Below are 12,564 nucleotides of genomic sequence, written 5' to 3' on the forward strand. Positions count from 1 at the left end.
GACGCTTGCGGGCTATCTGTCGCCCAGTTCGGCATCGTCTCTGAAGGCTCCGGCCTTGCCTACAAAAGCATTAAGAACAACATCAGCGTTAGTGGGCAAGGGCTATGTGGCAGCAGGTCAGGCAGGGGCGTGCCTTCACACCATGGCCGTCCTTCAAGCATATCAGGCCGACCTGCTGAGAGATGTAGACGAGGGAGAGGGGATCAAGTCCGATGATATTGCAGAGCTTAGACGGACCGCTGATCTCTCCCTCCGCGCCACCAAAGAGACCGCTCGCGCGATTGGGCGGTCTATGGCAGCCTTGGTGGCCGCGGAGAGGCATTTATGGCTGAACCTGTCCCAAATAAAAGATCGTGACAGGTTCTGCCTCCTGGACGCCCCGCTCCAAGCCTCGGGCCTGTTCGGCGACACAGTCAATACTGTCGTCGACAGGTTCCAGGAGGCCCGTAAGCAGGCGGCGGCGTTCCAGAGTTTCCTCCCTCGTCGCTCTTGTGGGTTATCTGGACGGGAGATACTCACGCCACTAGCAGGCTCCTCATACCGTGAGGCTCAAAAGCAGAGCGTCGCCACTCGTGCTCCCCCACGCCGGGACCGAGGGTCTAAGCGACACTCTGAGTCGGGGGCTCCTAGATTAAAATCTGATCTTCGTACAGTTATCGAAGCTAGGAAGTCCTCGACAAAGAGGTCCTGAGGTCCTCTCGAGAGACTGATTCCCTTAGTACATTTTCGTGGAAACTTCTGCCAAATGTATCTCAATGGGTCCTGCACACAGTAGAAAGAGGCTATGCTATTCAATTTGGCCGTCCACCGCCGAGATTCAATGGGGTTACACCGACAGTCGTCGGCCCCCAGCAGGCTCTGGTTATGGAACAAGAAGTGAATACCCTATTAAGGAAGGAGGCCATCGAGGTGGTCCCTCCTCTAGACAGGGAATCCGGGTTCTACAGCCGGTATTTCATAGTTCCAAAGAATCGAGTCGATCCTCACATCAGTCAAGAGAGTCAGAGAAGGCCAGGCACTCACTGTGAAGCAGTTTCAGAGACTGTTAGGGCTCATGGCAGCTGCGTCCAACGTGATACCTTTTGGTCTCCTGCACATGACCCTTCAGTGGTGGCTCAAGACCAAGGGGTTTTCCCCGAGGGGAAATCCTTTCCGAACTATTCAGGTCACGCGGCGATGCCTTCGTGCCTTAGACATATGGAAGAAACCTTGGTTCTTGAATCAGGGCCCGGTGTTGGGAGCTCTTGGTCGCCGTGTAACGCTAGCGACAGATGCGTCCCTCACCGGTTGGGGTGCGGTCATGAGTGGCCACCCTGCCCGCGGTCTGTGGAGTGGTCGCCATCTGACATGGCACATCAATTGTCTAGAAATGCTAACAGTATATCGAGCTTTAAAATATTTCCTCCCAGACCTGAGAGGCTGTCATGTGTTAGTGCGCACCGACAACACAGCGGTAGTCTCTTATATCAATCACCAGGGGGGTCTGCGTTCACGCCCCTTGTACAAGCTGGTGCACCAGATCCTCCTGTGGTCCCAGGGCAAACTCCTCTCTCTAAGAGCAGTGTATATTCCTGGGCGATTGAATGTGGGAGCAGACATGCTGTCGAGACAGGGGCCGAGGTCCGGGGAATGGATGCTTCATCCCGAGGTGGTGAAGCAGATATGGCAAATATTTGGCAAAGCTCAGGTGGACCTCTTCGCGACTCGAGAGACATCGCAATGTCCCCTCTGGTTCTCTCTAGTTCACCCAGCTCCACTGGGACTAGATGCCATGGCACAGACTTGGCCGAGGCTTCGTCTGTATGCCTTTCCCCCCATCGCTCTGCTCCCGGGAGTTCTGGCGAGAGTACGCCGGGACGAGGTCCGTCTGTTGTTAGTAGCCCCGTTCTGGCCGGGCCGAGTATGGTTCGCAGATCTGATTTCTCTCCTCGACGGCTCTTCATGGCAGATTCCGATCAGGACAGATCTACTCTCTCAGGCGCAGGGCAAAATAATTCACCCTCGCCCGGAGTTGTGGAAGCTGTGGGTGTGGCCCCTGAGGGGGCACATCTGTTAACAGCTGGTCTCTCAACCGAGGTTGTTGAGACCCTACTCCAATCCAGAGCTCCCTCCACGAGGAAACTGTACGCCCTGAAGTGGAAACTCTTCACTTCATGGTGCAGAGATCGCCACCTTGACCCTGTTAACTGCCCAGTTGGTACAGTTCTGGAATTTTTACAAGCTAGGCTCTCTGCGGGGTTAACCCACTCCACCTTAAAGGTGTACGTGGCGGCCATAGCTGCTTACCACGTCCCTTTCAGTGACCAGTCACTGGGTAGACACCCCCTAGTTACACGTTTCCTCCGAGGTGCACTGAGGCTGAGACCTCCAGTACGGTCCCGTATTCCCCCATGGGATTTGGTTGTGGTGTTAGAGGCTCTCTGCAAAGCTCCATTCGAGCCAATTCAAGAAATCTCAGACAGACATCTGACACTTAAGACTGCCCTATTACTGGCTATTACCTCTCTAAAGAGAGTTGGAGATCTTCAGGCCCTCTCGGTGGCCCCTAACTATCTAGACTTTGCCCCTGGTATGGCCAAAGCATTTCTTTACCCTCGAGCGGGTTACATTCCTAAAGTTCCCTCTGTCACACCACAACCTGTCGTACTGCAGGCCTTCTGTCCTCCTCCCTTTCGGGAGCCAGACCAGGTGAAGCTAAATTGTATGTGTCCAGTGCGAGCATTGGACGCATACATCCACAGAGCTGCCCTGTGGAGAAAGTCTGACCAATTGCTTGTATGCTATGGTCCTCCTAAAAAGGGTTCTCCTGCCTCTAAGCAGACCCTTAGTCGTTGGATAGTCGAGGCTATCAACGTCTCCTATGAGTCCTCTGGTCTTCCCCTTCCTTTGGGAGCCAAGGCTCACTCTACGCGGAGTATGGCTGCCTCTAAGGCCTTTTTAGCAGGTGTGTCCCTCTTGGACATCTGCAACGCTGCGGGGTGGTCCACGCCCTCTACATTCGCCAGATTTTACAATCTCGATATGCGAGCCGCTCCTGGCTCTTCTGTCCTCTCGTCCTAAGCTGTGCTCTTCGGATACACACTAGGCAGGGCCTTGGTAGTCTGGCAGCGTTGGCACATCGTTCCCCAAAAGCGCTACGACGCAGCTCGAGTTCCCGAAGAGGAACGTCCCTAGGTTACGTATGTAACCCTAGTTCCTCGAGGGAACGAGACGCTGCGTCGCCGAGCCATACTCCCAGCACCCCTGCCTGCGCTTGCTTCCCTACTCGAAGCTGAGGCCAGCTGCGTGGCACGTGCCTTTATAGCTTCCTGGTCGCAACGTCACCCCGTCCGTGACGTCACGCTCTTCCATTGAACTGATTGCACACGATATTCAGAGTTGTTCTTGCCAAAGGCGTTCCCCAAAAGCGCTACGACGCAGCGTCTCGTTCCCTCGAGGAACTAGGGTTACATACGTAACCTAGGGACGTTTCTTAACCATTTGCAATTTTTTTTTTTTTTTTAATTATGTGTTTTACCATTTCGTAACAATATAATACAGTAAGGCTCTACGTTAACATTAAAAAACCTACCGTTCAAAAATGTTTGGTTGGTAAGATTTAAAAAAGCTTTTTATCAAAAATACAGTAAAACATTTAAAAAAAAAAAAAATATATATATATATATATATATATATATTACAGGTAAAATTATTTTCTATTTGAATATGTTTTAAATTTGTATTTATTCATGTAACTACAAAGCTAAAATACACATTGGTCAATGTTGTAAAAAGTACAATATTATACCATACAAAAATATGTATTTACAAAATGGCTTTTTTTTAAACATCACTAACATCTTAAAACTTTTACATATATATATTTGGCATGTTGCATTATATATCACTTGTGCTAGACAATAATTCTAGTAGAAATGCAGTTAAAATTAGGTTTCAAATTCAACATAAAATATCAATATGCAACCTTTTTTATTTTTACAATGCTATGTGTTTTTGAGATAATCATGATAATCAACAAGAAAAAAATGTCCATCAGAAATTGCATGAAAACTGTAAATCCAACAGCCCACAAGGCCTTCGTGATATCAGTCATTTCAGATGTGAAGCAATTTGATGATGGATTAGAAAAGCACTTTGGAAAAATATAACCAGAAACAAGTATTTAAAAAAGCAAATAAGGTTCTATTGTGATTTTATGTTGACTTTAAGGCAAATGTCTGTCATTTTAATCACATACAAACGGTGAGTTAACACACACACACACACACACACAAAACATCACAGAGCATAACTAGAAGTCAGAAACTGTGAAAAAGACCAAGAGGAAACTGTAAAGAGGAACCCACAGCTTGAAGTTACACCAGAATCAAAAACTCAAGACAAAAGGGTCTAACAGAACTACATATTTTGATTGCCATTCTGGAAGAGGCAGAATTAAACCACAAATAACATTGAGGGACAATACAGAGCAGAGCAGACTGGACCATAAACATCTAAAACACACCCGTGAGAATGAGATGGACGTTCGGACATTAAAGTCCAGCCACCAACTGCAGACAAACAGCTCAAAGTTCTGCTAAACACACAAACCAGGAACAGAGAGACAGCAAAGGCCTTTTCATTCAAGACAAAGTCCTACCTTCTGCTAGAGGCCCAAACCAGCTCAAGAATAAGGGCCCTGGAGAGAAGTACCTCTTGAGAGTCAGGTCCCTGTACCTACTCAATAACTGCTCCATCATGTCCTCATGACCCAGAAGACCCACAGTTTGATCACACAAGCAAAACACTCCTTTTGGATGATTGGTATTGGTTACATTATAATAATAAAACATATGTCTGAGTTCAAAAGTTGGTTGATAGCTGCTTATTTTTGAATTACATGAATTGTGGAGATGTATTTTTTTTAATTAACTTTTCAAATAAATAACACTATCGATATTTAGGGTTCAAAAACTATTCCCTGCTGGTTTGTAGCTGGTAGCCTGATTATCTTCTATATACTCAAAATGCATTATTATACTACCATTAAAAAGTTTGGGGTCATTAAGTTTTTGTTTATGAATTAATATTTTATTTGGTAGGATGCATTAAATTGATCAAAAGTGAAGAAACAGAGGCAGACTAAATCCAGAAGAACTGTGGGAATATATGTCCAGGACACTTTAAACAACCTACCTGCAAAATGTGGAAGAGTACCTATCTATTTATGACATCATTTTCTTCTAGCATCCTTATGACATTGCCACAGTTCTTCTGGATTGAGTCTGTCTCAGTTTCTTCATGTTATTCCAGACAGACTGATTGATGATAATGAGATCAGATCTCTGTGTGGAGCACTGGCTACTGTCAGACTCCTTGTGCAAACAAAAATCTCACTGGATTATTACAATTAATGGCAAAAATAATGTTTGCAAATGTAAACTGATACTTCACTCACACACTACAGCAAAAGATATAAAATAACTGGTTTAAAACCATTTTTTGGTTGGTGAAAATAATGGCCTAAGACTTTCGCCCAGTACTGTATATTTACCAGAAAAGCAGCTGTGTAAATGAAATGAAATACTGTCATCTAGAAATTACAGTACATATGAACTATATTTAACTAGTCCTAAAATATCAGTATTCAGAGACTACATTTCGGCACTGTTTGTGTATGCAAGCATAAACAAAGAGAAGGAAAATATACAGAAATCATTCATTTATTCCAAATACATATTCATATATTTTCCTCTGTAAAACAGTCTGTCCACAGTTTCACAGTAATGTGATCAAAACACTTCCAGGCACAGGTAACAAGTCAAAAAAGAAAAAAGAAAAAATCATACATCACAGATTTGGCAGATTAATATCATAAAAAGATATGTTCCTCGTAAGTAGTTACATCATCATCATATCTGGAATTCAGTTGTTGTAGTCATATCACTATCATTTCCAGTTAGTTTAAGGATGTGGTTATGCGTATCCAAGAAGCACTGGTGGGAAAACAACATGCTGCATGACCAGTTCCTAAACTTTAATCTCTGACTTGGCACAGTTTCACATGTACGACACCCAAACGAAAAAAGAAAAAGTACTAAAATGCGGTGACCCAATAAACATCCTGATCAATAAACCGTAGTCTATGGTGGATGGTTTATGCTTGTGCGAGTGTGTGAGCGGGACACAGAAAGATTTGGCAGCTATATTTGATATTCTAAAGATATGTTTCATCAGAGACAATGAGTCAATGACCTCTTAAAGGGATAGTTCACCCAAAAATCTAAATTTGATGTTTATCTGCTTACCCCCAGGGCATCCGAGATGTAGATGACTTTGTTTCTTCAGTAGAACATTAATTATGATTTTTAACTCCAGCCGTTGCAGTTTCTCAGTCGTACAATGGATGGCAATGGTAACAGAATCTATGAGAGTAAAAAAGACAAACCCAAATTAAACCCTATGGCTCATGATGATAGATTGATATGTAAAGACACTAAAAGGTCGGTCTGTGCAAAAACTCAACAGTATTTATAACGGTTTTTTTAACCTCAGATTCACGCTGTGTCTGAACTGTTAGAACTTTTGTGAATGCACTTCTGAGCAGCAGGTCCCTGAGAGATATCATCTTCTTCTACTTGCTTTATGGCGGATCGCAGACTTATAAGTGCATTACTGCCACCTATCTCTCAAGTGGACCATTGTCACTCCTAATTGAGATTGTAGATAGAGTGTCTATGGTCCATTTGAGAGATAGGTGGCGGTAATGCACTTATAAGTCTGCGATCTGCCATAAAGCAAGCAAGAAGAAGAATATGTCTCACACGCTTGCTGCTAACAGTTCAGACATTGCGCCAATCAAAGGTAAAAAAAAAACTATGAATACTGTTCAGTTTCTTGCACAGACCGATCGTTTTGTGTCTTTACACATCAATCTATCATCATGAGCCGCAGGGTTTAATTTGGATTTGTCTGTGCATGTTTTTTTTTTTATTCTCATAGATTCTGTTACCATTGCCATCCATTGTACGAGAGACTGCAACGGCTGAAGTCATAATTAGTGTTTTACTGAAGAAACAAAGTCACTTACATCTTGGATGCCCTGAGGGTAAGCAGATGCATTTTTGGATGAACTATCCCTTTAAAACCTCTAGGGCATGTGTAGGTAACATTTCACCCCAAAATGAAAACAAAAATGATAGGAAACATTTATAATAAATAAAATTAAGCATATTTTTAAAACCATTACAATGTTTCTGCATTGAGACATTATCATATTTTTCGTCTGATTCTCAGTAAATTGTCATTATAGTATTGTAATTATGACAATAATGTCAGTAAAAAAAAAAAAAATCTACATTTATTTTATTATTATTATTAAGGGGTGAAAGGTGACCAGGACACTTGATTTATCCAGAAACTCTTGTTTTTGTTGTTGATTTTTTTAAAACCAATAACAACACAGTCTATGATATAACAAGAATCAAATAGTGAAAATCTCGCAAAGCTGTGTCTCTTTAGAGGTTAATTCACAAAGTTAGTCAATCTCTTTCCTAGATCCTTTTAATCAAATAAGAAATAGTAAACAGAAAGGAACAATCTGGATTGAAATTACCTCCATTCCTCCACCAATCTGGTTGAACTCTCTTATTGGCTCATCCAGGCTATGTGATTTCAAGACGTGTAATCTTATTGGTCCCTATTTTGAGTTTGGCTAAAACTGGCTACTTGGATTTCACAGATGCAAAATTTGTATTAATGAACGAGAAGCCCTGAAATTCTTCTTGGTCCAGGTTTTGAATCACTTCTTGGTCAGGAGGGGTCAGGACGGGAGGATGGCGGGTGAAAAAATTATCAAAGTTCTCTGCGTCTCGACCGCACTGTAGAGAAGACGAGAGAAGAGAGATATGGGATGGGAAAATGATGGTATGCCATGAGCAAACAAACAAGGAGTTAATGACAAATGAAAGCCTCAAATATGAAAAAAAAAAAAAAAATCTAAATTGTGATAATAGTAACAGTAATGACAGAAAATGATGAGCACATACCTATATTGCATAACTAAAATACGTGCACATATTGGGAGTAGGGCTTGGCGATATGGCCAAAATAATTTTCACAAATATTGATAATTATTGCGATAAATTTTAAATCTTTGTTTTTGTACAGACCTTCAACTGTGGTTTTAACTACTCTTTATGGTCAGAACATGACAAACACCAAATTTTTTTAATTCTTTACACTTTCCCAGTCATTTTTCCTTAACAAATTAAATATCATAATAAAAAAATTATTTCTTAGATTCTGCATGTTCTAATGAATGACGTTGTTTCAGATCATGAAACAGGTTTGTGTTACCTGACTTTGTAACATCTGTAAAAACATCTGTAAAAAACATACAGTCTCATTTTTATGTAGTAAATTGAATTATTCGGACTGTTTTGAGTTTTATTAAAATAAACTATTGGTCTTCCATAGCAGCATACATTTAAATCATGATAACAGTTAAAACCACACATATAGCACCTTAATACCATGGTAAGAATGTAACTATATGGTTTCTAGGTATTTGTTTGAAAAACAGTAGTCTAAATACATTTAAACACACATTTAAAAGCTAAAGCTTAAATTGAGAAAAAATAATAATGTTCTATTACTCCTTTAATACATTTAATATGTCTAAATGTCTAAATGATGGGAAAACCTCTGACTATCATTGCACACTGTTTCTCCTGTTTTAAATCTAGTTTAAATCATTAATTTGTGTTCTTCCCTGAATGTAGACACTACATAATGGATCTCCCAGTGCTGTTTAGTGTCACATGACTGAGACTCATCAGCGAGTAAACGCATCTGCTCTAGTATTTTGCTCTTCGCAGCTGTTCGAACTTTGATGATCCATGTGGCGTGGTTCAAATGAGTAGCGTGGTTTCATTCTGCCTTTGGTGCACAAACATTATATCAAACATTTACCAAACTCTTGTTATCGTTTTATCGAGGAAGATTATATCGCGAAAATAATTTTTTAATCGCCCAGCCCTAATTGGCAGTCAAACGTTTACAAACACCTTTGTGCTCTCATTTGAGTAAAACATTCCATGCACATCATTTTCTGTGTTGGAAACATATTCCTGATGCTGCTAATTGTTTTACTATCACAAAATATACATTTAGTTTTCAGGTGAGGCAGCATTCAGTAAAAAATGTTACCTGTGGAACTGAACAATTCCAAGTATTAAAAAGAAGTGAGCGGATGAAGAGGGACTGTGAAGGGATTGTGAGAAAATAATCAGGGATCTGTATCCAAACCACTTACCTGTTACTGGAACGGGTGAGATCATATTATAAATATTTCAATGTTTATCCTTTGAATTCACCTCACACACATTCTGAATGCAGAATTATGTGGGGGCGGGGACTACTAAAACTTGGCCAATCAGGCCATAGTCAAATGTATTATCAGAAATACATCTTCAGATTTTTTAACCTGACTCAGGCAGCATTGTTACATGGTCATCTGTACATAAAGACTTAGTGTGAAGAGTTATTAATTAAAATATATATAAATAAATTATATATAAAAAGAAAAATACAATGCAATCTCTGTTAACTGCAGGGGCTCAGGTATGATCTCAAAAGTGGGAGACAGACTCATCAGCCTCTCTTCACACATATACAAAATGCCTAGTTGCCAAGGATCCACTCATATGAAATATAATTTGAAATCTTCAAAACAACAACTTTGCCACTATTGTTACTTTATTACTTAGACATTGTTGCAGCTGTGAAATACCAAAGATGACTTCTGTTCTGTTCTTCAGTGGTACAGTGCACATGCCAGTATGGTATTACGTTTGTCTTTTTTATTAAACCAAACAAAACTGATTATAATGCAGTTAAAAATAAAAGATTGCAAATAAAAAAAAATCTTGCTAAGAATTAAAAAAAAAAAAAAATGACAGAAAGTCTGAAAAACTCACTGAGACAATATACTGTATGGTTTGTATGTTTTTCATGAATTTTGGGGTATTTTCATAAGAATAAAGATATTCATATGAGAAATGCTAAGCAGGTGCAACATTTAGCCAAAGTCACAAATAATACATTTCTGCCTCAAAATACAAGATCACAATTGGAAGATATTACAAACATTAGATGTTTGGTGGACAGGTATGGATATATAATGAATTTGTCAAAAGAGTTCACATAATGTAAGTTTTTCTAGCAAGACGTTTGATAATAGAAGGGTAAATGTACATTAGGATTAAACTGACATGGCTGAGAAAAGCTGTGACGAATGGGCAGGAAGAAGAGGGGCTGATTTTAAAATTCATTTTTGTTTTTAAATTCATTTTAATTAAGTAAATGTTTTAATCATTTTAAAAATTGTAAAATTGCTTGTTTTATTTTAGTTATTTTTCTTCATGATTATTTTACTTTCTTTTATGTAAAGCACTTTGAATTACCATTGTGTACGAAATGTGCTATATAAATAAACTTGCCTTGCCTTGATTGTACGGATTATACTGTAAATCCTGGGTCCGTAAAAGCAGGTTGGTACAATCTGTTAGGCCATTATAGCATGTGATTAGCCCCTGTCATATTTAACGCATTCTTGAACGTGACTTAGAGAGACTGATCTGAAATTAAAATTTAAAATAACAAATTGTAGATTTCGTTAGGTCATTAGATATTAAGCACTCATGTTAAAACGCACCCTCTTCATGCCACAACTGGGACCGTGCAGTGGGTGTGGCCAAAATATTGCTGTAGAAGAGTGAGCCAATAGAAACAGGCCTTTCATTCTGGTGCATTGTTACCGCCCACTGAGATGCAGTTTCACATGCAAGCAAAGATTTTAGACTCGCAAAAAATGACAAGCATAACAGAGAGCGAAATAACTGCATAGAATATTTATTTGCAGTGACAAGAGTTTTGTTATCAATTACTTATTTTTTTTAAATTAAAACATTATTAGCAAGAACTTAAATTTTTTATTACAGTATAATCAGCTTTGCTCTTAAACATAGGACGTTTGATTGAATAAAAAAGACAAAGTAACTCCATATGCCAAAACCAGCACAGCTGGGGTCATGAATATGAATTCAAGTGATGTAGATGTTGGCACATAAGCAGTGGCTTACCATTATTCACCTTCACATTGTTCAGCCAAAGCAGCTAGTCGGCCTTGAAACAGCGTGTGTACTGTTTTATTGTTGAAAATTGTTTTATATGTCTTTAAAATTAATACCATTTATACAGTTTAGTGTGGTTTAAGTGTCCAAATACATTCTGAGGTCACTGTATATCCACATCCTGAGTTAACCCGCACAATCCACACAGATAAAAACACTTAAATTCTTAAAATGCTCCATTATTGTTGTCTGCAGCGTTTGTGTGTCTTAACCTGAAAGCAAACCTTTTACTGCCTCACATATTTGTGTTTTCATAATCTTTGCGGTTTAACAGCAGAGCATGATGTGACGCGTTACTTCCTGCACTGAGCAGTTTGGAACCACAGCATCTTGCCCACATTCACCAAATCTTCTCCGAAAATTAGGACACTTAAACATGGAAATATTTTCTGCATATATTATTATTTGTATTTCACTGCAACTGAAATACAATGTGCTAGGAGAAAGAAGTGTAAAAAGGATGCACTCACCTGGCTGATACACACACACACACACACTTGCATTTGTGGTTTACAGGGACTCTCTGTAGGCGTAATAGGTTTTATACTGTACAAACTGTATTTTTTTATAGCCCTACACACACACAAACACACAGCTGCATTATTACTTACTGCTTTGGGTTTGAAGGGGGGTTGAACTTCCTTGCTTTGCAGTTTTTCCCAGTCCATGTAGCGGAAGAAAGCGTGTTCCTTAATGTCTCGTTCTCCCTCTGGTCCACAGCCCAGGCGCTTCCCTGGATGCTTGGTCATTAGCTGCAAACGTAACAGTGTTTGTTAATGTATGCAAGCACAGACAAAAATGTCTAAATTGTGTATTTGTGTGTGTATTTGCCTACCCCCTTGCATATGGCCACTGCTTCTTTGGACATGGATTTCGGGTAAGACACATGATGCTCCATGATGGACTGGAAAAGCTCATCTTCATCCTCACCATCAAAAGGGGGCTAGAGGAAGCAAATCGGCACCATTGCATCTATCACAACTTCATAATGACTTCTGAAAATGGCTCATCCAATCTGAATTTAGACCCAGAACGATAACGTAGCATTAGTTTACCTGTCCTGCCAGCATTTCATACAGTAGAACTCCATACGCCCACCAGTCGACAGACTTGCCATACGGCTGATATGCAATGATCTGTAACACAGGAGAACATATATGCCTTGTGCACAGACTCACTGTAATTAATATAACACAATCATATGTCCACACACACACCTCTGGGGCAATGTAGTCTGGAGTGCCACAGAAGGTTTTGGTTGTGGCCCCATCAAACATGTTCTCTTTGCACATTCCAAAATCTGCAATCTTAATGTGGCCTTCAGCATCCAGCATCACATTATCCAGCTTCAGATCTCTGCAGAAAACCAGGGAGCAACAACAGTTAAAGT

General features: G+C 40.3%; 1 protein-coding gene across 2 annotated transcripts in view; it reads right to left on the reverse strand.

The window, feature by feature from the left end:
* The window catches only part of LOC127985525 (protein kinase C beta type-like), a 41,179-nt gene that overhangs the window by 4,260 nt on the left and 24,355 nt on the right, over positions 1-12,564 (reverse strand). Inside the window, exons 13-17 of one of the 2 annotated variants that reach the window (XM_052587589.1) lie at positions 12,392-12,530; positions 12,230-12,310; positions 12,010-12,117; positions 11,786-11,926; positions 5,687-7,859 (exon numbers count right to left, since the gene is read on the reverse strand). In XM_052587589.1, coding sequence (XP_052443549.1) covers positions 7,704-7,859; positions 11,786-11,926; positions 12,010-12,117; positions 12,230-12,310; positions 12,392-12,530 — 625 coding nt within the window. In that variant the 3' untranslated portion in view covers positions 5,687-7,703. Of the gene's footprint in view, positions 1-5,686; positions 7,860-11,785; positions 11,927-12,009; positions 12,118-12,229; positions 12,311-12,391; positions 12,531-12,564 lie in introns of those variants that run through there. The other variant, XM_052587638.1, reaches the window with a different exon arrangement.

Source organism: Carassius gibelio, chromosome A1 (assembly GCF_023724105.1).
Source record: "Carassius gibelio isolate Cgi1373 ecotype wild population from Czech Republic chromosome A1, carGib1.2-hapl.c, whole genome shotgun sequence".
In the NCBI taxonomy this organism is placed as follows: Eukaryota; Metazoa; Chordata; class Actinopteri; order Cypriniformes; family Cyprinidae; genus Carassius; species Carassius gibelio.